Here is a 24654-nt window from a genome sequence, read left to right as displayed (position 1 = left end):
GAATTGCTACAGTCTTGCCAGAATAAACAGGAGATGGGAAATTCTGGAGAGCAACAATAAAACAAATTTACAAGAAATTATAAAATTTAAAAGTTAAAATCAGTGTAAAAAATAAGTTTTAAATTGAATTATGAATGTCACAAGTAGGCTTACATTAATTCTGCAATGAAGCTACTATGAAAATCCCTTAGTTGCCACATTCCGGTGCCTGTTCAGATACACTGAGAGAGAATTTTGCATGGCCCATGCACCGAACCAGTAAATTTTTTGGACAGTGGGAGGAAACCGGAGCACCTGTAGGAAATCCATGCAGACAAGGAAAGAATGTGCAGTCTCCGCACAGACAAACACCCAAGTCAGGAATTGAACTCAGGTCCCTGGGTCTGAGAAACAGCATTGCTAACCACTGTACCACTGTGTTGTGCAGGCATAGTTCATATCGTCCCTCAACCTATTTGCTATCTAATAAAATCATGGCTGATCCTCAACATTAACTTCATTGCCCTGATCTATTGCCAGATCACTGATTCTCTTAGTGCCCAGAAATTCATATTCCAAGAATTATAATGTAAAGAAGTTAACACAAAAAGCATGACTTAAGTAAGACAAGAATTCAAGTTGAACAGACAGGAAATGTGTGCAGGTTTATTATTGATACAAGATGGTAAATAGGTTTCCCCTAAGGAGGTTAATAGTATAATGCCCAAACTTTGTATATTTACTAAACTCAGTTGCAAAATTCAGTGTTCCATCCTTCTACTCCGCAGAGTGATGGGCCGTGGGTTCAGCCCAGAATTTCCAGTGCCCTTTTGTACATCTTTTTACATTTGGAATGATTAATGGTCATTCTCATTGGCTAAGTAATAAGTGAATGTTTTGATTGATTGTCGTGAAAAACTGTATACTTTAGTTAATCGTTATAACCATCAGAGCAACATAAACTAAATAAAGAAAGTCCTGTTTTGATCTTGTAAATTCCCCAGATACGAGAAGAATTTTACAACATCTTTGGGCCAGAACTGAAGGCTGTAACTGGAGACCCTAAGAGAATTGATGATGTAGTTAAAAGGGTTAATGATTTGGTTCTGCCAATTATGGAATTATCCTTCGATTTGTTTAACGTTCGTCATTCCCAAATGTGGAAGGTCATTATGGAGGATTTTGATACTCAGGTTCAGGTATGGTAACATGAGAAATTCCTTTAATGGTTGAATCTCCTGATATATTTATTGTAAAATCTGTTTCCTATTAAGGCATTGATATTTCAGATTTCTCAAAAAGGATTGTGAATCTTTTGAACTCTCTCAAAACATGATAGAAGCAGAATCTTTTAATATTTTAAATTCAGAACAAGTTAGGTTCTTGATAAAGAAAGGGGATGAAAGATTATGGGGGGAGGCAGGAACCTGGGATTGAGGTTACAATCAGGTCAGCTATGATCTTATTAAAAGATGGAACAGGCTTGAGGGGCTAAGTGGCCTACTCCTGCTTTTAATTTGTTTGTTCATATTTAAAAATTTGTCTTCAAAAACATGTAATCTCCATGCTTTTTTTGCGCCCCTTGTCAAGAAGCAAGAATTGGGATCAGGTGTAAACCGCATGGCCTGTTGTTGAACCTGCTGTACCATTCGATTTGTTCATGGCTAATCTTGAGTACCAAGTCCAGTTTCTCAACTTCTGCCCAATTCCCTGGCCAGAAACTCCAAGGTGTTTTATGAAATAAGCCTAGACTCTAAATTTCACATTTGATTTTGATATAGGTAAGCATACATTGTTTCATTCCAGGTATGATTCAAGTGACCCACTAGGAAGCTTTTATCAAACAAAGTTTATTTAAGAACACAGTTAAAATATAACAAAAACTTAGCATAACCTTTATCAATTACAAAACTTAAAGATGACACAGTATAATCATTAACAGCTAGCTATCTCTATTGTTCCAAGTTAAACACCATCCCACAGATATAGCGAATGTTTTGATTGATTGTCAGACATAGCACAAAAAGTAAGTACGCTCACGTGATGCTGGATTTTCAGCTTTTTAACACCTGTGATGAATTGATCCTTTAAATGTTGGATCAAATTTCTGAGGCTCCCCAATCTTGGGACTTTCAGAAAGAAAGGGTAGAACTAAGAAATAAGAAGGAGGAAATCACTTTGATAGGGTTGTGCTTTAGGCCCCCAAATAGTCAGCAAGAAATTGAGGAGCAAATATGTAAGGAGATTACAGATAGCTCCAAGAAAAATAGGGTAGTAATAGTCAGAGATTTTAATTTTCCCAACATTGACTGGGACGGCCATAGTATTCGAGGGGTGGATAGAGAGAAATTTGTTGAGTGTATTCAGGAGGAATTTCTCATTCAGTATGTGGATGGCCCAACGAGAGAAGGGACAAAACTTGACCTCCTCTTGGGAAATAAGGAAGGACAGGTGACAGAAGTGTTAGTGAGGGATCACTTTGGGACCAGTGACCATAATTCTATTGGTTTTAAGATAGTTCTGGAGAATGATAGGTCTGTCCCAAAAGTTAATATTCTAAATTGGGGCAAGGCTAATTTTGATGGTATCAGGCAGGAACTTTCAAGAATTCTTCACTGTACAGGATCTTCAACCAATGCTATACACTAGATACATCGATGACATTTTCTTCCTTTGGACTCCTGGTGAACAATAACTGAAACAACTATATGATGATATCAACAAGTTCCATCCCACCATCAGACTCACCATGGACTATTCTCCAGAATCGGTTGCATTCTTGGACACACGCATCTCCAAGGATGGTCACCTCAGCATCTCACTGTACCGCAAGCCCACAGACAACCTCACAATGCTCCATTTCTCCAGCTTCCACCCTAAACATGTTAAAGAAGCCATCCCCTATGGACAAGCCCTCCGTATACACAGGATTTGCTCAGATGAGGAGGATCATGACAGACACCTCCAGATGCTGAAAGATGCCCTCATAAGAACAGGATATGGCGCTAGACTCATCGATTGACGGTTCCGCTGCGCCACAGTGAAAAACCGCACCGACCTCCTCAGAAGACAAACACGGGACACGGTGGACAGAGTACCCTTCGCCGTCCAGTACTTCCCCGGAGCGGAGAAGCTACGACATCTTCTCTGGAGTCTTCAACATGTCATTGATGAAGACGAACATCTCGCCAGGGCCATCCCCACACCCCCACTTCTTGCCTTCGGATAACCGCACAACCTCAAACAGACCATTGTCCGTAGCAAACTGCCCAGCCTTTTGGAGAACAGTGACCATAATACCACACAACCCTGCCACAGCAACCTCTGCAAGACATGCCGGATCATCGACATGGATGACATCATCACACGTGAGAATACCATCCACCAGGTACACGGTACATACTCTTGCAACTCGGCCAATATTATCTACCTAATATGTTGCAAGAAAGGATGCCCTGAAGCATGGTACATTGGGGAGACCATGCAGACGCTACGACAATGGATGAATGAACATCGCTCGACAATCACCAGGCAAGACTGTTCCCTTCCTGTTGGAGAACACGTTAGTGGTCACGGGCATTCGGCCTCTGACCTTCAGGTAAGCATTCTCCAAGGTGGCCTTCACGACACACGACAGCGCAGAGTCGCTGAGCAGAGACTGATAGCCAAGTTCCGTACACATGAGGACGGTCTCAACAGGGATCTTGGGTTCATGTCGCACTATCTGTAACCCCCATGACTTGCCTGGCTTTGCAAAACCTCACTTACTGTACTGTCTGGAGACAATACACATCTCTTTAACCTGTGCTTAATGCTCCTTCCACTCTCATTGTTGACCACTTTAAGACTTGAATAGCAGGTTAGGTGTAAAGATTCGCATTCTAATCAGTAAACTGTAAACCGTCTGTGCTGTTATATGCTCTGTCTGAGGCCAGTACTCTCCATTCACCTGACGAAGAGGGAAACCTCGAAAGCTTGTGAGTTTACTATCAAATAAATCGGTTGGACTTAAACCTGGTGTTGTCAGACTTCTTACCCTGTCAAAGAAGACAGAGGGTAGCAGTGGAAGGGTGTGTTTCTGAATGAAGGCTGTGACAAGTGGCATTCCTCAGGGATCAGTGCTGGGACCTTTGCTGTTTGTAATATATATAAATGATTTGGAAGAAAATGTAACTGGTTTGATTAGTAAGTTTGAGGACGACCTCACCTTCACAAAACCATGTTGTCTCTCACAAATATGTCCACTTATTTCCGAGTGGAAATAAATCCTGTCTCAAAGAATCACCTCCAATAATTTCCCTACCACTGATGTAACGCTCACCAGTCTGTAATTACCTGGATTATTCTTGCTACATTTCTTAAACAAATGATTGGCTATTCTCCAATCCTCTGGGACCTTCCCTGTGGCCAGTGAATTAATTCTGGTTTTGTGGACTGTGCGGAAATTAATTATTTTGAGAGCTGGACAGCATCGTTGCCACTTTGGAATGCTAAGTGCGCAGTTAGGTTTAATTTGATGATATATAACACTGTGAATTGAAGTGCCATGAATGATTTTTGATGCCAATTTTCCAGAATGGATCCAGAAGGATATTCCCTAATGTCCAATGTTAACATGGATTGCTAATGCTCCAGGATTGCCCTGGTGTCTCCTGGAAGGCACAATTGAGAGAGAGGCCATAGGGGAACTGAAGGAAAACAATGGTGTTTACTTTCTTTGAAGGGGGTTATTTAATATTTATTAAATAACTCCCTTCAGCTGCGAGGAAAGGCTGTTTCAGTGAGATCATCCATCCAATTGGATAGTGAGAAAATATATGGCTTTCCAATTGTTTGTGGAAAGACTGGGATGGAAATTTGATTTCATTTATTATTGTCACGTATTGGGGTGCAGTGAGAAGTATTGTTCCTTGCGTGCTATACAGACAAAACATACCGTTCATTGAGTACACAGGGGAGAAGGAATGGAGAGGGTGCAGAATGTAGTGTTGCAGTCACAGATAGGGTATAGAGAAAGAATAGCATATTATAAGGTAGATCCATTCAAAAGTCTGACAGCAGCAGGCAAGAAGCTGTTCTTGAGTCGTTTGATATGTGATCTGAGACTTTGGTATCTTTTTCCTGATGGAAGAAGATGGAAGAGAGTATGGATAGCCAATGGGGATGCAGTTGTAGGTGAGAAGTTGATGTCATGAATCATGGAATATGGGATCCTGGACTTTACAAATAGGGATATAGCAAGGAATTTATGACAAACCTCTACCACATAATGGTTTCTCCTCAACTGGAATCTGGGGTCCAATTCTGGGCACCACACTTTAGGAAGGATGTGAAGGTTGATGTTCTTTGGAAGGTGTGGCAACTGAATCTGATCCTATTCCTCATCTGATAAACGTGCGGACAGTCCAATACAGCCATTGAAGAGCAATCAGAAGTGAACATCCTGGATCAATTTCCCTGCTTCTACTTGGGATAATGAGGCCAGTTATCGTGGCATTACTACTCAACCTGAGATTAGTGAAGTCATTAGAGATCGAACTTGGAACATGATTTGTATAGCTCAGAATGACTTTGGATATGGGGAATCCCATTGCAGAAATTTCATGACAATTTGATATGTGGTATAAAATGACTGGGACGTTTGTAGGAGTGCAAAACCTTCATTCTCCCTTCGGGGACCAAAACCAATTATTGCAACCCGCTGAGTGTAGCCAACTTAACACAGACTGAGATTGAACTTGGACTTCAAGTCTATGTGGTTCAGACTCATGCAGGCTTCACTTACTGGCTAGACCACCTGGAGGCAATGTTGCATCTCCCTATATACCCCCCATTGACTAGTGCAGTACAGTTTCATTTCAGTTAATTCTAATTACTTGGGCAGTGTAAATAAAGTTGCTTCATTGTTTTTGCAGTTAATTGAAGGGGAAGCAAAGAACTTTATTGATGAGTCCTTCAAGACCCTCCGTTCAGCAGAAGCAGCGTTTGACATGCTGTTGAGATTTAAACATATCCGTTCACGTGAAGCCATCAACAAACAATTGATGCGAAAGTTCAATGACATTCTGACACAGTATTGTAAAGAGGTATGCAGGATTCGGTGTGGCTTTTGGCTACTGACTATCAACCTCACCTCAGCAACATTGCCCAACTCACCTCAGCTCCTGCCTCAGCTTATCGGCCGCTGAAATCCTTATTCACCCTTGTTACCTCCAGACTTCCAGTACTCTCCATCTGGCCTCCCTTCTTCCTGCCTCTGCAAATTGAGGTCATTGAAAACTCTCTTACTGGTATCGTAACTTGGGTAAAGTTTTGTTTACCCATCACCAAAGTGCTTGCTGGCTAATATTGGCTCCAAGCCCGTCAGTGCCTCAATTTTAAAATCCTTCTTTTCAAATTCTCCCATGGCCTTGTCCCTCCCAAAGTAGGATTTTCGGGCTCCAATGGGGCAAGTGGATGAAGAATGGCTATTGAAATTTGCTGATTCCATCCCACCCCAGACTGTTTCCATGGGAGTGGGATAGGAATCAGCAGAGCTTTTTGCCCACAAGTGGCAGGTCGTTAATTAACAAAAGTTAAAGGTCAAACTTTCCAGTTTACGTGCAGGCCACTGAGGTGTCAGAGACGAGATTGGTTGGTGCTCCTGGAGGGCTTCAAAACTGCTCCCCCCCACCCCCCCTCCAGATATTGAAGACATTTTTAAATTTAATAATTTAAAGAAATGGAGGGAGGGTGCCACAGACTCTGTCTTTCTCCTACCTGAAATGTAGCCTGTTAGAGGGTTGGAGAGCCTCCTATTTGGTCTCCACCTTTGACAGGCCATTTGCCACCCTCAGTTGGATGTGAACCTTCTCTCTATCTTAACTGGCCAAATCACTGCTGAGTAACTGCTCACATACAGTGTGGGGTTGTAACTTCAATTTGACCCCGATGTTAGGGGTTTTGATTCAAACAGTGAAATCCAGTCTTTGTTACTTCCCACAACCTATGAAGTATGAAGACCCATGCACTCCTCCATGCAACATTGATTAGCATGGCCTGGGCCCTAAATCCTCCCATTTCTCTTTCCTCCTTAAGATGCCCCTTAAAATTTATCCCTCTATATTCTAAGGGAATTTCGCAGTAACTTCATTACAGTGTTAATGTAAACCTTAACTGTGACTAATAAATAAACTTTATTCAAGCTTTTAGTCACCTGTTATAATATCTCTTCATATGACAAAGTGTCATATTTGATTTGATTATGCTGCAATGCAACATTTTGGAGCTTTTACAATGTGAAAAGTGCTTTATAAATACAAGTTGTTGTTCTAATGTGATGCCTATTTTTACAGGTAGATATTATAAACAGCCTTTTCACTAATGGTGCTAATAATCCTCCGGTGACCAAGAATCAACCTCCTGTTGCTGGGGCCATCAATTGGGAACGTTCTCTCTTTCACCGGATTAAACACCCCATCGTTCACTTCCAGGAAATGCCTGAGATGTTGGCGAGTGATCAGGGGAAAATAGTAAGCCCATATTTTCTCGTTAGAATTGGACATTGAAAAATTAATAGTTTATTACACAGACCAATAAGCACTGTTACGAACCGGGTTGTAATAGCTTGTTCAAGTTACATTTGATACAGACTTATTTCAGTTAAAATTGCAACATTAGCGTGGCGCAGGTATTATTGGGTCAGTGCTCATGCACAGAATGCACCCAAACATGGAAACATTTTTATCTGCTGCACTGGTTAATAATTGCGTACTAAAAATCTTTCAAGGCATTATTATTATGAACCTGGACATTTTGCTTCATAATGTTCATGTACAAGTGTTTGACAAGTTCATCCTACTGAATAAATTGTTGGAGCTGCAGGTTATCAGGGACCCGGTTTCTGGTGGGCTTCATCCGAGTGTCTGAGTGGTTCAGTCCCTGCTTTCCCCAGTCCTTCCCCAGTGTCCCACTAGTGAAACCCACCCCTCCCTCATCAGTCCTTGAGCTAAGTGTTCATCTTTCTAATTTTATGCACCAGATCTAGATAGGCTGGGCGAATGGGCCAGAAAATGGCAAATGGAATTTAATGTTGGCAAGTGTGAGGTGGTCCACTTTGGTAGGAAGAATGGTAGGAAGGACTATTACTTACGGGGCGAAAAACTGCAGCAGGTGACGGTGCAGAGGGACCTCGGGGTCCTTGTGCATGAGTCGCAAAAACCCAGCTTGCAGGTGCAGCAGGTGGTCAGGAAGGCGAATGGGATGCTGGCCTTCATAGCGAGGGGGATTGAATATAAAAGTAGGGAGGTCTTGCTGCAGCTGTATAGGGCATTGGTGAGGCCGCAGCTGGAGTACTGTGTGCAGTTTTGGGCGCCGCACCTGCGCAAAGATATTTTGGCCTTGGAGGGAGTGCAGAGGAGGTTTACTAGGCTGATACCGGAGTTGAGGGGGTTGAGCTATGAGGAGAGGCTGAATAAACTGGGCTTGTACTCGTTAGAGTTTAGAAGAATGAGGGGAGATCTCATTGAGACGTATAAGATGATGAATGGGATGGATAGGATAGAGGTGGAGAGACTCTTCCCGCTCAAAAAAGACAGTAGGACTAGGGGGCACAGCCTCAAGATAAAAGGGGGGCGGTTTAGAACGGAGTTGAGGAGGAACTTCTTCACTCAAAGGGTGGTGAATCTCTGGAATTCTCTGCCCGTTGAAGTGGTGAAGGCTGCCTCGCTAAATATTTTTAAGACGCGGGTTGATGGGTTTTTGATAGGAGAGGGGATTAAGGGTTATGGGGAGAGAGCGGGAAAGTGGAACTGAGCAGCGACAGATCAGCCATGATCTTATTGAATGGCGGGGCAGGCTCGAAGGGCTGGATGGCCTACTCCTGCTCCTATTTCTTATGTTCTTATGTTCTTATATTCTTAAGTTCTGCTTTTTAATTTAGTGCCAAGCCCCTCATACCTGTTTGGGAGAATTCCACCCTATATAATTGGTTTGTGTTTGTAAAACAGCTGATATCTAACTGAGACTTCTGTTGCTCTGCAGACCAAAGCAAAATATCTTGAAGTGGCAAAGAGGATGAAAGCGTATGAAGACAAGTTGTATGAACACTGGCAAAGCGAGACTAATTCGAAACTGCACATTCTGTTAAAACAAAGTTTACTTAAAAGGTTTAGTCAATCTTCTACGAGTTTGGGAGGCTCTGTTGCTGTTGAACTAGTAAGGATAGAATTTTATTTGCCTTGTTTTTAATAAGATTACTAGTTGAAACAAGTAAATATACAAAATATGTCCACACATTTTAAAAAATGATTGTGGGAACTGAGTACAGTGGGTTAACACAATTTGATTTGACCATTACTACTTTCATTCAAATGAACCAGGTAATTGCATTCGGTCCTCCTTCTTCTTTAGAAGCAAGATACAGTGGTCTTAAGTTCCTATAGAATACAGCTCTTAGTGAAAGCTGAGTGCTGAACTGAAAGCTTTGTACTAGAGAGGTCTGTGCCTTTTGGGCATTGGGAGTCTCACACTGCAGGTTACTCTTCCGAGGTTATCGCTAAGAATTATTGCTGGAACAGAGAAAAATTGATACCTGTCAGGGATTGGATTTACAGGAAAATGCCACATTGAACCGACTTATGTAATTTGTGAGTGGGGATGTTGTGCTGTAGTGTTACTGTCACTGGATTAGTAATCTAGTGTCCTGGGTTCAAAGCCCAATGTGGCAAATTCAAATTCAATAAAAATCTGGAATCTCTAATGATGACTATGAAATTATTGTCATTTTTTTGTGAAAACCCATCTGGTCACTAACATCCTCCCTTTAGGAAAGGAAATCTGCCATCCTTACTTCATCAGGCCTACATGTGACCACAGACTCACAGCAATGGTGTTGACTCTGAAATGACCACTCAATTCAAGGGCAATTAGGATATTAGCTCAGTCAGCAATGCCCATATCCTGTGAAAGAATAAAACATTTCTTGCTCAGCTTAATTTAGCATCAAATAGAGAAACTTTACAATAGGTAATTGTTTTCTTTTGTCATAAATGTGGAATTGATTCTGTCCCTAGTGAGAGTCATTTGTAAATACTTCACATTGTCCCTGAGTAAGATCTTCCATTTTGAGGTCTTTAAGATAATAAATGCATGTTTGAATAAGTGCAGAGAAGGTGTTTCCACTTCAATATAAGATACTCACTAATAAATCCATTAGGAATTCAGGAGAAATGCCTTTACCCAAAAAGTGATAAGATGGCAAAACTTGCTACCACATGGAGAAGTTTAGGCGAATAACATCGGCATATTTAAGAAGAAGTTTGAAAAGGACATCACGGGGGAAGGAAGAGAGAGTTATGCTGACAATGTGAGATGAGGAGGGTTGGAAGGAGACTGAGTTGAAGCATAAATATTTCATGCAACATTTGGGCTGAATGACCTTTCCCTGTGTTATAGCCTTGATGTAACAGACTCTTGTTCAATCCTGTTTTGCTGCTTTGCTATCGTGGCCATACCATTCATATAAACAAATGATTCTCATGCGTAAAATAACATTGTAAAGTATCACTATTGTAATTCTGCATCATTCAGTCTGCTGTTTTTCACTGTTAGATTTTGCTTTTCTAATACAGGCTGTGCCTGCTCATGAGGACTGGTATGATGTTAATTCCACGTATGATGTGAACTTTTCCCCCGAACTGCAAGAAATTATCATGGAGTCCAAGTATATGGAGCAACTAGGATTTCAGATCCCACAGCTAGCCAGAAATGTAGCTCTGCAAGAACAGAAATTTCTTCGGTATGATGTTAGTTGAAGAAAGGTTGATGTACAGACAAATAATGAAAATAAATAATTTGTTCATAGCCTCATTCCACTGACCAGTGACACCCTCCCCCCTCTCCTTCATCTTTACCCTCAATCGTGAGAACTGTTTGCTCCACAGAAACCTCTGTGCATGCGCTCTGTGTCACTTGATCATTAATTGATTATGAGGCAGTCAACAAATTGGGATAGGAATGCCTTTCCACATACAGTGTGGTGTGCTTAGAGTTCAGTGTGAAGCAGTATCATTTCATGCGTGGGTGAAAGTGTATACATGTACAGATTCAGAACATTTGAAATTGCTTTAGAGCCAGTCAAGTACTGCTTCAAGTGTAGTCACACTAAGGCAAAATGTTTGAAGTGTAAATATCAACCAGTGTGCATCTTTGAAATATTGCCTTGGGATCAAGCCCTGACAGACCAGACTGGGCCTTAGTATACGTTTCACAGTGCAACATTCCCTCAATAATGTATCACACTGGATTATTTGTCTAGATTTTGTGCTCAGATCTTTGGATTAGGGATTGAACACACAACTTTTGACTTGGAGACAACAGTACAATTAACTGAACCTATTTGATTCTAGTTTGGAGAGGGGAAGATGGGTAATCTTGATTGCAGCTTGCTATTCACTTTCTGTGGTGCTGGAATGATGTAAAATATGCTTTATCACTTGGTTCTTTAGGTACACCACTGGACTAAAGAACATGCTAAATCGATATGAAAAACTGTTGGATTCCCTAAGCGCAGCAGAAACTAAACTCATGACAGAACATATCCGTGAGCTTCAGCGAGTTATTCGATCAGGTTATAGGAGACTAAACTGGAATTCATTAGGTAATCATATCACTAATTTTATGCGCTTCCTATCAGTGTCTGGATAGTCTGTCAGTCATCTCTTTCTAAATGATTTCCAGTAGGAAAGTATATGTTATAATAACCATTAAATTTCAGAACTCAGAACTTCTGAAATAACATATATTAGAGTTTAGATTTATTTGACATTATTGCCATTGCTTGCATTCTTGATTATCCGAAAGAGTACTGGTGGGAGTTGAGCCAACATCTGAGAACAAAAGACGATGCTGAAGTATACAGCCACCTTCAGCTAGATGATCCATTTTGATCTCCTCCAAAGATCCTCAGCATCACAGATGACAGTCTTCAGCTAATTCGATTCACCCAACATGATAGGACAAAATAGCTGAAGACACTGGATACTGCAAAGACAATGGGCCCCAGCAACATCTTGTAGTGTAAAATAAGAATATGGAGAGAGAAACAGAGTTAACGATTGGAATTTTCTATTTATGAGACTAAGTCTGCTGGTTTCTGCAGCGTCCACTCCTCTGAGCAGAATAGTGGGAACTCGCATCCGATTGTGCTCTCGGAAGCTCACTAATTATGCACATAAGAACATAAGAAATAAGAGCAGGAGTAGGCCATCTAGCCCTTCGAGCCTGCCCCGCCATTCAATAAGATCATGGCTGATCTGAAGTGGATCAGTTCCACTTTCCGGCTTTCTCCCCATAACCCTTAATTCCCCTGTCTGTCAGAAACCTATCTACCCGTGACTTAAATATATTCAGTGAGGTAGTCTCCACCACTTCAATGAGCAGAGAATTCCAGAGATTCACCACCCTTTGAGTGAAGAAGTTCCTCCTCAACTCTGATCTAAACTGCCCCCACCCTTATCTTGAGGTTGCGTCCTCTAGTCCTGCTATCCTTTCTAAGCGGGAAGAATCTCTCTACCTGTACCTCCATCCCCTTCATTATCTTATACGTCTCAATAAGATCCCCCCTCATCCTTCTAAACTCCAACGAGTACAGACCCAGTCTATTTAGTCTCTCTTCATAGTCCAACCACCTCATCTCCGGTTTCAGCCTAGTGAACCTCCTCTGCACTCCCTCCAAGGCCAATATATCCTTGCGCAAGTGCAGTGACCGAAACTGCACACAGTACTCCAGCTGCGGCCTCACCAGTGCCCTGTACAGTTGCAGCAAGACCTCCCTGTTTTTATATTCTATCCCCCTCGCTATAAAGGTCAACATTCCATTCGCCTTCTTGATCACCTGCTGCACCTGCAGACTGGGTTTTTGCGATTCGTGCACAAGGACCCCCAGGTCCCTCTGCACCGTAGCATGCTGCAGCTTTTCGCCTTTTAAGTAATAATCCCTCCTACTATTATTTCTGCCAAAGTGGAAAACCTCACATTTGCTAACATTATACTCCATCTGCCAGGTCCTCGCCCACTCACTCAGCCTATCCAGATCTCTCTGCAGACTTTCCACACCCTCCGTGCAATTTGCTTTTCCTCTCATCTTCGTGTCATCAGCAAATTTCGTCACCCTACACTCAGCCCCCTCCTCCAGATCATCTATCTAAATGGTAAACAGTTGAGGCCCCAGCACCGATCCTTGCGGCACTCCACTAGTCACCAACTGCCAACCAGAATAGCACCCATTGATACCAACTCTCTGCTTCCTATTAGACAGCCAATCCTCTATCCACACTAACTCCTTACCCCCAACTCCGTGTACCCTAACCTTCTTAGCAACCTTTTATGAGGCACCTTATCAAACGCCTTTTGGAAATCTAAAAACACCACATCCACCGGTTCCCCTCTGTCTACCGCACTAGTCACATCCTCATAGAAATCCAATAAATTCGTCAAACACGACTTCCCCTTAACGATATTTGTTCATGTCTTACATGCTTTAATTCTCATTTTTATAAAGACAGAGAGTTTAATGTGACTGTTATTTTGTAGACTTTGTAAATCTTACCTATTTGTGTTAGTAGTCATCGTTACACAGATGGTAGTTTACGATGCCGGCTTTTAACAGGAAGAGTCCTGCTGGGACAGCCGCGATCGCACAAGTAACTTCAAAGACAGGGATGCCAGTACTGCTGCAGAAGGGTATCCCGTGTCCTGCCTGCAGGACTGTACTTCCTGATTAACTCTGGGGCTGCATCATGACCCAGGAAGGAAGAACTGGAGGTCTGGCAGGAATTGGAACTTTGAATCGTGATTCCTGCTGGAGCTCATAATGTATAAAAACCTACTTGTGTTTGTGTTCTATGAGAAGTCTGGTAAGACTTAATCGGAGCCAGTTTCTCCCCAAAACTTTGGAATAAAAACTGCTGTATTTTGACTCACTAACAGTCTTCGAGGTAGTATTTTACCTACAACACAGGGGATGACCTCCAGATGACATCAGGCCTTCACAAAGAATGTGGCAAATGTGATCTACCAGAACTCAGGACACGTGCAGAAGTGTTGTTCCCCAGCCTCTCCCAATAATACTGGATCCCTTCATTGTTATGGTGGACATTCCTATGTCTGTATGTGTCCCATTCAGTCAGATATATGATATCCTTTTGACCCCCTTATTTGTCAACATTTCATGGACCTTGTTGGTGTACAGCTTCCCACCCCTCCTCTCAGCATTTCATTGTTCCTCATCTTCATCCCCCTTCGTGGCCTGCTGCCTTCCATTGTAACTCCTTGTCCCCCTTATCCCTTCCCATACCCTCCACGACTCCAGAGCTTTTCGTTCTCATTGCCGCTCCCACTTGTGTGTCCTTTCCCCACACAACCTCCACACAGCCCTCCTTTCCTGTTGCTCACCGATCTCCCTCACCCCTGCATCGAGTTGCAATGCGCATTTGTGAAGGTGGAGTTGTGCCTGGGTACTGAAATATGTGGTGTCCCTGTGATAACAGTATCAGCCAGCAGGAGCAGAGGACCCCTGCACTCCCCAACACTGGGCACAGAGCTGGTCAGTATCTGAAACTGGAGGCTGCATGAATACTGGTGTCCCTGTGGACAATTTCAGCAGCAGACAAACCTACACCCTACACCAGTGTGGCATGTTTTTCCCTTCACAGATACTGCCTGACCTGCTGAGTATTTTCAACACTTCCTGTTACCATTTCAGATTCCCAGCATCTGCAATGTTTTGTTTTTATTCCAGCTATGATAGCAGTAATTTTGGACCAGTGATCCAGAGAAGATAAGATCAAATCTCACCATGGCAGAATTTGAGTTTTATTTGGATTGTTGTCACAGTCCAATTAGTTCAATAATGCTCTGTGGGGATGGAAATCTGTTTTCCTTTCCTGTCCTGGATGTATATCTCTTGTCCTTTACTAGGCCTCGAGGTGGTGTAGCAAGACACTGTTACAGACAATTCAAGCATGCTGCCCATTGCTATGTTCTCAGGGCAATCAGGGATGGGCAGTAAATTCCTTGCCAGTAAAAGCCCCCATGAAAAATGAATACGTTTATAAAACATGCTGGAAATCAGGATGAAGTGAGGTTGGCAATGCTTCCTCCAAGTCAGGCTGCCATTGTGCTCCCACGGTATCTGTTGCTAAGTACAAATGAAAATTGTCATGAAGACCTTTGACGCCTCACATGGATTTATAAATCATAAATTATTTGATTTGATTTGATTTATTATTGTCAGATGTATTAAAATACAGTGAAAAGTATTGTTTCTTGTGCACTACACAGACAAAGCATACTGTTCATAGAGAAGGAAAGGAGAGAGTGCAGCATGTAGTGTTACAGTCATAGCTAAGATGTAAGAAAGATCAACTTAATGCGAGGTAGATCCATTCAAAAGTCTGACAGCAGCAGGGAAGAAGCTATTCTTGAGTTGGTTGGTATGTGATACCCACAAATGATGTAACTAATAATACAATGGCTGTTGCTGTTGAAAATAATTTAATGTAAGATGAGACTTGGAGAAAAAAGATGCTTTTTTCATGAATGTGTGATTTTTTCCGATAGTGTGATTAAAGCAGAAAGATTGATTGTCTTTTATGATAGGTATTAACGATTACCTTGTCCGCTGTGAGCAAGCCATTGGGAAATTTGAATCTCTCGTAAACCAAATCCACAAAAACGTCAGAGACATTGCAGCTAAACTTGTATCCATAGAATCGGCAGATCTCTTTAAAAGGCCCCCACCCGTATCAAAGGAGGATCTTGCAGGTATTGTCGAATTATTTCAGATTTTGGGAAGCAGTGAAGAAAGCCATTGTGTGATACAGCAGAGGTGTAAATTTGCCACGAATCAACTGAAATGTTCTGCTTGCTTTTGTAAGGTGTAAAGGAGTTTTACGAGTTTGTTGAACAGGAGCGAGCAAAGGATATTTTGAATTTAGTCAGTAAGTATAAAGCAATTGGACCACTGCTGACCAAAATGGAAGGCCTTGTTTTCCACACTAATACTGGGAAAGCTTCAAAGATGGCTCACTACTACAAATTCTGGGAACGCAGAGTTTATGACTGTCTCATCAAAATGATTTTGAAGTAAGTATAATTTTGATTTTGGATTGGAGCTGAAGGTAAATAATGTGAGGCTGCACTCCTCAGTGCAGACACTCTTGACAGAACAGAGAGCTGGGCACAGTGGGTGGTCTATTCTGCCCCTCTCTGTTGCTTAAATTTCATACTGCAAAATGTACCTAAATTTAAAGTTTATTTATTAGTGTCACAAATAGGCTGACATTAACACTGCAATGAAGTTACTGTGAAAATACCCTAGTCGCCACACTCTGGCACCAGTTTGGGTACACTGAGGAAGAATTTAGCATGACCAATGCACCTAACCATCACGTCTTTTGAACTATGAGAGGAAACCGGAGCACCTGGAGTAAACGCACGCGGACAGGCGGAAAACATGCAGACTCCGCACAGACAATAACCTAAGTCGGGAATCAAATCTGGGTCCCTGCCACTGTGAGGCAGTAGAGCTAGCCACTGTGCCACCGTGCTGCCCACACTTCATGTGTATATTCTATTAAATTGCAATTTTGTTGCTTTTTCTCTGGTCTGTAGGTTAAGCACCATCTGTGGTTGATGGGGGTATGGGTGATCTGTTACCAGTATACTAATTATCGTTTCTGCCACAATATTAAGGGAAAGGTAACATAGTCATTGGTGACTAGATTAATGGTCCAGAGACCTGAACTAATGGTTCACAAACACATGTTCAGACCTCACCATGGCAGCTGAGGAATTAAAATTAAATAAATCTATAACGAAATGTCTCAGCAATAGTGATTATGAAACTACTGGATTGTCACTTAGCTCCAACCTGTCAAAGCCTTTCACCATTTATAAAGCACTTCGCCAGGACTACGATGGAATATTCTCTATGTGCTCACATAAGTGTAACTCCAAAAAGGCTCAAGAAGCTTGATCAGAATTTTATCCAGAATATATCAGCCTGCTTGACTGGCACCCCATCCACACTTTAAACATTAATGCTATCTCTCATCAGTGCACAATGGCTGCAGTATGTACCGTCTGCGTGCAAGATGCATTGTGGCAACTTCCATAGGAATTTTCCATCCCTTCCTGCCAGTGGGATTTTTACAGCAGCGGGACCATAAGATCCCACTGCCAGCCAATGGAAACATGCCGCAGGAGTGCGCAGAAAATCCCACTCTAGACCAATGCCACCTCGAAGGACAAGGGCAGCAGTCACATGTGAACACTACCATCTTCAGGTACCCTCCAAGTTACACACCACCTTGATTATACTGTCATTCCTTCATTAACATTGATTCAAAATCCTTGAACTTCATTCCTAACACGGTGGATATACCTATCCCATATAGACTGCAGTGGTTCAAGAAAGTTGCTCATCACCACCTTCTCAAGGGCAATTAGGGATGAATAATAAACGCTGGCCTAAACGCTGACTGCTAAATCCCACAGATGAATCACTCCCTAACTCCAGCGTGGGAGCAGCAGCTGTGCAAGGACTGCTGCAGTTCGACAGGTCATCACCCATAACCTCTCAGGGCAACTAGGAATGGTGAATAAAAATGTAACTTTATTAGTGTTGCCTATATTCTGAGAACAAATGAAAAGTTAGATTTAACCTGTGTAAGGGCATGATTTGGATGAGAATATAGGAGGCATGGTTAGTAAGTTTGCAGATGATACCAAGATTAGCGGACAGTGAAGAAAATTATCTCCAGTTGCAATGGGATTTTGATCAATTGGGTCAGAGGGCTGACAAACGGCAGATGGAGTTTAATTTAGTTGAATGCGAGGTGATGCATTTTGGTAGATCGAACCAGGGCAGGACTTACTCAGTTAATGGTAGGGCGTTGGGGAGCGTTACAGAACAAAGAGATCTAGGGATACATGCTCATAACTCCTTGAAAGTGAAGTCAAAGTGGACAGAGTGGTGAAGAAGGCATTTGGCATGCTTGGTTTCATCAGTCAGAACATTGAATACAGGAGTTGGGATGTCTTGTTGAAGTTGTACAAGACATTGGTAAGGCCACAGTTGGAATATTGTGTGCAGTTCTGGCCACCCTATTATAGAAAGGATATTATTAAACTAGAAAGAGTGCAGAAAAGATTTACTAGGATGCTACTGGGACTTGATGGTTTGAATTATAAGGAGAGGCTGTATGGACTGGGACTTTTTTCTCTGCAGTGTAGGAGGCTGAGGGGTGACCTTATAGAGGTTTATAAAATAATGAGGGGCACAGATCAGCTTGATAGACAATATCTTTTCTAAAGATAGGGGAGTCTAAAACTAGAGCGCGTCGGTTTAAGGTGAGAGAGGAGAGATACAAAAGTGTCCAGAGGGGCAATTTTTTCACACAGAGGGTGTTGAGTGTCTGGAACAAGCTGCCAGAGGTAGTAGTAGAGGTGGGTACAATTTTGTCTTTGAAAAAGCATTTAGACAGTTACATGGGTACGATGAGTATAGAGGGATATAGGCCAAATGTGGGCAATTGGGATTAGTTTAGAGGTTTAAAAAAAAAGGGCGGCGTGGACAAGTTGGGCCGAAGAGCCTGTTTCCACGCTATAAATCTCTATGACTTTATGACTCTATTGTGGACATTTTATTACATTTGCTCATGCTAGATCTAAAAATGTATTATATTTTTCTCCACAGAAATCTTCAGCAGATTAATTTTTCCATTCTTGGAACCAGCCCTCTATTCCAAGTTGAAGTCCATCTCTCTGCCCCTGAGATTGTCTTGAAACCCACTGCCTCTGAAGTTTACCAGTTGACTCTTCAGAATATAAAAGATTGTGTGGAGACAACTAAGGTTAGTTAAAATTATTTACAGAAATATATGCAATTTATTATTGCTAAGAATTGACTATTATTTAATAGAGTCACACAGTGCAGAAAAGGCCCTTTGGCCCATCGAGTCTGCACCGACTATCACTAATGGATTGTGTTATTTTTTGGGTGCATTCCAGATACTTCTACTACTTGAGTCGAACACAATGGTCCAGATCTCATACCATATAAACTGGACTCCCTTTAATGTGGAGTTGTCTGGGATAGTGGACTATAGAGTGAAGAGTACCTATTGCTGAGATTGATGTACAGGGATAATGTGGGATATCACTATGATTGGCAACAGCTTCTCTGACAGACTGTATGTGGGCTGTGGATACAGTTAAACTGGAGCAACAGACACACCCACTTCTTTCCTTTCTGCATTTGGCTGCATTTGCAAAAATGCTTAGGAGTCTTCTTTAAATGTGAAATTGGACTGGCTCTCAGGACAATATCTGCACTTAATCTGCTAATTTAACCTGAGGCCTGATTGGGAAGAGGCAGAGTGATCTGCTAATTGAGAGATCTGCTGGAAACAGGATCCATGAGTGCAAGGGGCTCAGCGAGAGAAGTTTTTGGGCTTTAGTTTCATCTTAGTTGGCGTTCATGGAGAGGAAAGAAGGGGAGTGGGGGGCAATTCTTCTATGTGCATGGGCTGACCACTCTGGAGACTGCAGCGTCAGGGTCCTTGTGGTCAACCTGCAGAGTGTAAATCACAAGACATAAATTGTAAGATTGGAAGCAAGAAAAAGATGCATAAGACCCAATTGCTCTGAACCTCAAAGTTCTCTTTACACGGGATAAGTTGAGGTATTACAGGAGAGAGAGAGAGAGAAGATGAAAGGAAGCTGGCCTAACCTCAAGAACTTTACTGAGTATGAGGAATGGGCCACCCAGCTGATAGGGGAGGAAACAGACTGAGACTGCGGAGATGGAGAGGATGTGAACAGCATGTCATATAGAAACCTAAGGGTCATGCAGTCCTCCATTTTGGAGGCAGCTTGTGCAGTGACTCTTCTCTCCTCTTTCTCAGGTGTCAGCAGGAGGAGAATGAGGGAACAAGAAGAAAGCCTGTCCAGCAATTTCTCCATTGGCTACACGAGACAGGGGCTAGGCACCTTGACCTCTCCCCCCAGGCCTTTCTCCTCAAGGAGTCAGGCAGGGGTCCTTGGGCACCCAAAGGGTGGAGGAGCAGCTGATGGGCACGCCTAGGACCCCCACTCAGGAATCTGAGGGTCACCCAAGACAATAGGGAGACTGGCTAGCAGATGGCCTCCACCCCTGCACCAGATGTTGGAGAAACAACTAGAAGAAGTGATAGGGAACATAAGATTTCACATGTGGTTGTATGTGTGTGGTGTGATATTAATGTTATGACACTTTTGTAAATAAAGTACACTTGCATTTTAGTGAGATTTCTTTTGCAATTCTTAGTCTATAAGCCTGTGTGCATCCACCCCATTGCAAGTGGTCATGGCTCTTGTAATGTTGGATGTGCAGTCCAATATCTTTATCTCTCTCCATGACCTACATCTTCCCCCATATGTAACATTTGATCTTCATATGGTTGCCCATCATCCTTTGTCCTGTGCAGGTGAAAACCCACATCTCTTACCATTCCCCATTGAGCCCACACCCATGACTGTCTCCCTCATTCTGCCAATCCCAGAATCTGTCACCTCATCTGCATCAGCCCCATTTACCTGTCATTGTTGAACATTCACCATCCTACTCTACTGGTCCCCACTGCCCCTTTACCCTTCACCATCCCTGTCTGTCACTAGTTCTCTGTGTGGCCCCCCAGGACCCACCACAGAACTTCCCTGAACCCTTCTCTTCCTGCCTCCATGCCCATTCACACCTGCACGACACCAATTCCAGTTCAAAACTGCAGAACAACCTTCACCATGGCCCTTCCCTACCCCATGCTACCTCACTCATTCCATGACTCCTGCAAATTCTATCTCTTTCCTCTACCAACTTCAACCTCTTTCACCACTCCGCCACTCTAGCCCTCCACATCCATTCCACTTCATTCCTCCCCTCCCCATCTAATCCCATCACAGCAATCATTGCCCAAAGGACCTCATGTAGCTGTCCATCTGCAGTGTGGCGATCCATGTGGTTGATGCTCCACCTACTGCTGCATGTGCTTTTCCAGGGTGCATGATTGCTGGAGGCCTCTGTTTTTCAACCTCTGCAAGTGGCCCCAGACCTTTATTCAGATTGTGCTGGTGTGACATCCCGCTGGCAGTGCAGATGATTGCACAGGGAGGTCAGATCTGGTTGGGGTTTCATCTGCATCCCATTAATGAGATGGAAAACAGCTTCATGCTGGTCTTTAGTGGGAAACTGATTCACCATTTTAGGTGGGTGTGCATGTTCCTGTTGTCATTTCCCCATCTCTACCGCATTGCGTTCTGCTGTTAAACCCACTGCTCTTGGGACTGGAAAATTCTTCCCACTGGTTTGTTTTTTTTCCTGTATACATTCCTGAACAAGTTTACTCTCACTTAGATAAAAGCAAATCACAGCGGATGCTGGAATTTGAATCAAAAACATGAAAATGCTGGAAAATCTCAGCAGGTCTGACAGCATCTGCGGAGAGAGAATAGAGTTAATGAAGGGTCATCTGGACTCGAAACGTTGGCTTTATTCTCTTTCTACAGATGCTGTCAGACCTGTGGAAATTTTCCAACATTTTCTGTTTTTGTTACTCCCACTTATAGCAGTTAATGCATAGAATTGAATAAGTCAATCTCCCCACTCAAATGCACGTTTTGTAAGCTACAAAGGCCAGAATTGCTGATTTTTTTTCTCTGTTTTCATTGTACATCTGTATTTCACACCTTACAGCTGTTCGTACGGTGGATGCATGGATCCTGCATTGAATGTACACCACATTACGTTGATGGAGATGATGAACCAATCATCTTCAGTTTTTACAGTGACATTTCTCAGTGTCCTCAGATTGTAGAGCAAGCTGTTTCTACCAGCCAAAATCTCCAAAAACTTCTTGGGTCTTTGACCAAGTATCTGAGTCGTTGGAAGAAGTACAGATCCTTGTGGAAGATGGATAAGTCTATTGTTGTGGAGAAGTTTGCAGCGAGGAATCCTTCTTGTGTTAGTTATGATGAGAAGTTGCAATTCTACACCAGAATCTGTGAGGAGGTGGCTGAGCAGCCAATGGTGAAAGATGAACAGTGTATTCGACTTCAGCTGAGACCTCTGGCATTTAGTGTCCAGGAAAATGCAAACTCCTGGGTCCAATCCCTGGGATACTGTCTGAATGAATCCGCCAAACGGAAACTCTACAACCTGAAAAGTGAACTGGAGGTAACTTCTCAATTTCAGTTATTAAAATTTAGATTTTAGGTGAAAATGCACTTGTATTAAACTGATTTGGAGGGGGGGTGGGATCCTGAGTAGAGGGGGTGAAAGTGAGGGGGACATAGATGGGGACTGCAATGCACGGCATCATGGGGCTGGGGCGGAGCAGGGTTTGAAATGCGTATACTTTAATGCGAGGAGTATTCGCAATAAAGTGGATGAACTTGCAGCGTGGATCAGTACCTGGGACTTTGATGTTGTGGCCATTTCAGAGACATGGATAGAGCAGGGGCAGGAATGGTTGTTGCAGGTCCCGGGGTTCAAATGCTTTAGTCGGAGTAGAGAAGGAGGTAGAAGGGGGGGAGGGGTAGCATTATTGGTCAAGGACTGTATCACAGTGTCAGAGAGGAAGTTTGATGAGGACTTGTCTGTTGAGGTAGTATGGGCGGAGATTAGAAATAGGAGAGGAGAGGTCACCCTGCTGGGAGTCTTTTATAGACCTCCTGAAAGTTCTAGAGAGGTTGAGGAAAGGATTGCGGAGACGATCCTGGTTAGGAGTGAAAGTAATAGGGTAATTGTTATGGGGGACTTTAACTTTACGAATATTGATTGGAATTGCTATAGCTCGAGCTCATTAGAGGGGTCAGTTTTTGTACAAAGCGTGCAGGAGGGTTTTTTGAGTCAGTATGTAGATAAGCCAACTAGAGGTGAGGCTATATTGGATTTGGTGCTGGGAAATGAGCCAGACCAGGTGCTAGACTTGGAAGTTGGTGTGCATTTTGGTGATAGTGACCACAATTCGGTTACGTTCACCTTAGTGATGGAAAGGGATAGGCATGAACCTCAGGCCAGTAGTTTTAGCTGGGGGAAGGGTAATTATGAGGCCATTAGGAGAGAATTAGGAAGCATAGGTTGGACTAGGAGATTACAGGGACTGGGAACGTCCGAAATGTGGAGTTTTTTCAAGGAGCAGCTACTGCGAGTCTGTGATAGGTATGTCCCTGTCAGGCAAGGAAGAATTGGTAGGGCTAGGGAACCGTGGTGCACTAAAAAAGTTGATTCGTTGGTTAAAAAGAAAAAGGAGGCTTATGTTCGGATGAGACTTGAGGGCTTGGGTAGTGCACTAGAAAACTTTAGATTGGCTAGGAGGGAGTTGAAGAGTGAGTTAAGAAGGGCTAAAAAGAGGACATGAGAAGACTTTGGCTGATAGGATTAAGGAGAATCCTAAGGCGTTCTATAGGTATGTTAAGAACAGAAGGTTGGTTAGGGCAAGATTAGGGCCAGTTATAGACAGCAGAGGGAAGTTATGTGTGGAACCGGAAGAGATTGGAGAGGCATTGAACCAATATTTCTCTTCGGTGTTCACGCAGGGGAACATGAATGTAGGTGAGAACACTGGGTTACAGGGGTGTAAACTAGACAGTATTGCAGTTGATAAGGAGGATGTGCTGGATACTCTTGAGGGTTTGAAAATAGATAAGTCCCCTGGTCCGGACGGGATTTACCCTAGGATTCTCTGGGAGGCAAGAGAGGTGATTGCAGAGCCTCTGGCTCTGATCTTCAGGTCGTCGTTGGTCTCAGGTATAGTACCGGAAGATTGGAGGATAGCGAATGTTGTCCCATTGTTTAAGAAGGGGAACAGAGACTTCCCCGGGAATTATAGACTGGTGAGTCTCACTTCTGTTGTGGGCAAGGTTTTAGAAAAAATTATTAGGGATAGGATTTATAGTTATTTGGAGAGTAATGAATTGATTGGAGATAGTCAGCATGGTTTTGTAGCGGGTAGGTTGTGCCTTACTAACCTTATTGAGTTTTTTGAAAAAGTGACCAAAGAGGTGGATGGGGGTAAGGCAGTTGACGTGGTATATATGGATTTTAGTAAGGCGTTTGATAAGGTTCACCATGGTAGGCTTCTGCAGAAAATGCAAATGTATGGGATTGAGGGTAATCTAGGAAATTGGATCAGGAATTGGCTAGCAGATAGGAGACAGAGGGTGGTGGTTGCTGGTAAATATTCGTCATGGAGTTCGGTTACGAGTGGTGTGCCTCAGGGATCTGTTTTGGGGCCACTGCTGTTTGTAATTTTTATTAATGATCTGGATGAGGGTATAGTTGGGTGGATTAGTAAATTTGCTGATGACACCAAAGTCGGAGGTGTGGTAGATTGTGAGGAAGGGTGTCATAGTTTGCAGGAAGACTTGGACAGGCTGCAGAGCTGGGCCGAGAGGTGGCGGATGGAGTTTAATGCGGAGAAGTGTGAGGTAATTCACTTTGGTAGGAATAACAGATGTGTTGAGTATAGGGCTAACGGGAGGACTTTGAATAGTGTGGATGAACAGAGGGATCTAGGTGTATGTGTACATAGATCCCTGAAAGTTGGGAATCAAGTAGATAGGGTTGTTAAGAAGGCATACGGTGTCTTGGCGTTT

At 42.9% G+C, this 24654-nt stretch overlaps 1 protein-coding gene across 1 annotated transcript in view; it reads left to right on the top strand.

Moving 5' to 3' along the window:
* dnah10 (dynein axonemal heavy chain 10) overlaps nucleotides 1-24654 on the top strand; it is a 337567-nt gene that overhangs the window by 67999 nt on the left and 244914 nt on the right. Inside the window, exons 11-20 of the mRNA XM_080207920.1 lie at nucleotides 984-1178; nucleotides 5895-6065; nucleotides 7314-7490; nucleotides 9001-9174; nucleotides 10590-10756; nucleotides 11466-11617; nucleotides 15619-15783; nucleotides 15897-16104; nucleotides 18719-18875; nucleotides 21752-22231. Coding sequence (XP_080064046.1) covers nucleotides 984-1178; nucleotides 5895-6065; nucleotides 7314-7490; nucleotides 9001-9174; nucleotides 10590-10756; nucleotides 11466-11617; nucleotides 15619-15783; nucleotides 15897-16104; nucleotides 18719-18875; nucleotides 21752-22231 — 2046 coding nt within the window. The remainder of the gene's footprint in view (nucleotides 1-983; nucleotides 1179-5894; nucleotides 6066-7313; nucleotides 7491-9000; nucleotides 9175-10589; nucleotides 10757-11465; nucleotides 11618-15618; nucleotides 15784-15896; nucleotides 16105-18718; nucleotides 18876-21751; nucleotides 22232-24654) is intronic.

Source organism: Carcharhinus amblyrhynchos, chromosome 20 (genome assembly GCF_965287045.1).
Source record: "Carcharhinus amblyrhynchos chromosome 20, sCarAmb.v2.hapA, whole genome shotgun sequence".
NCBI classification, from domain to species: Eukaryota; Metazoa; Chordata; class Chondrichthyes; order Carcharhiniformes; family Carcharhinidae; genus Carcharhinus; species Carcharhinus amblyrhynchos.
Note: the sequence above shows the minus strand (reverse complement) of the source record. Positions and strands in the feature narration are given on the sequence as shown.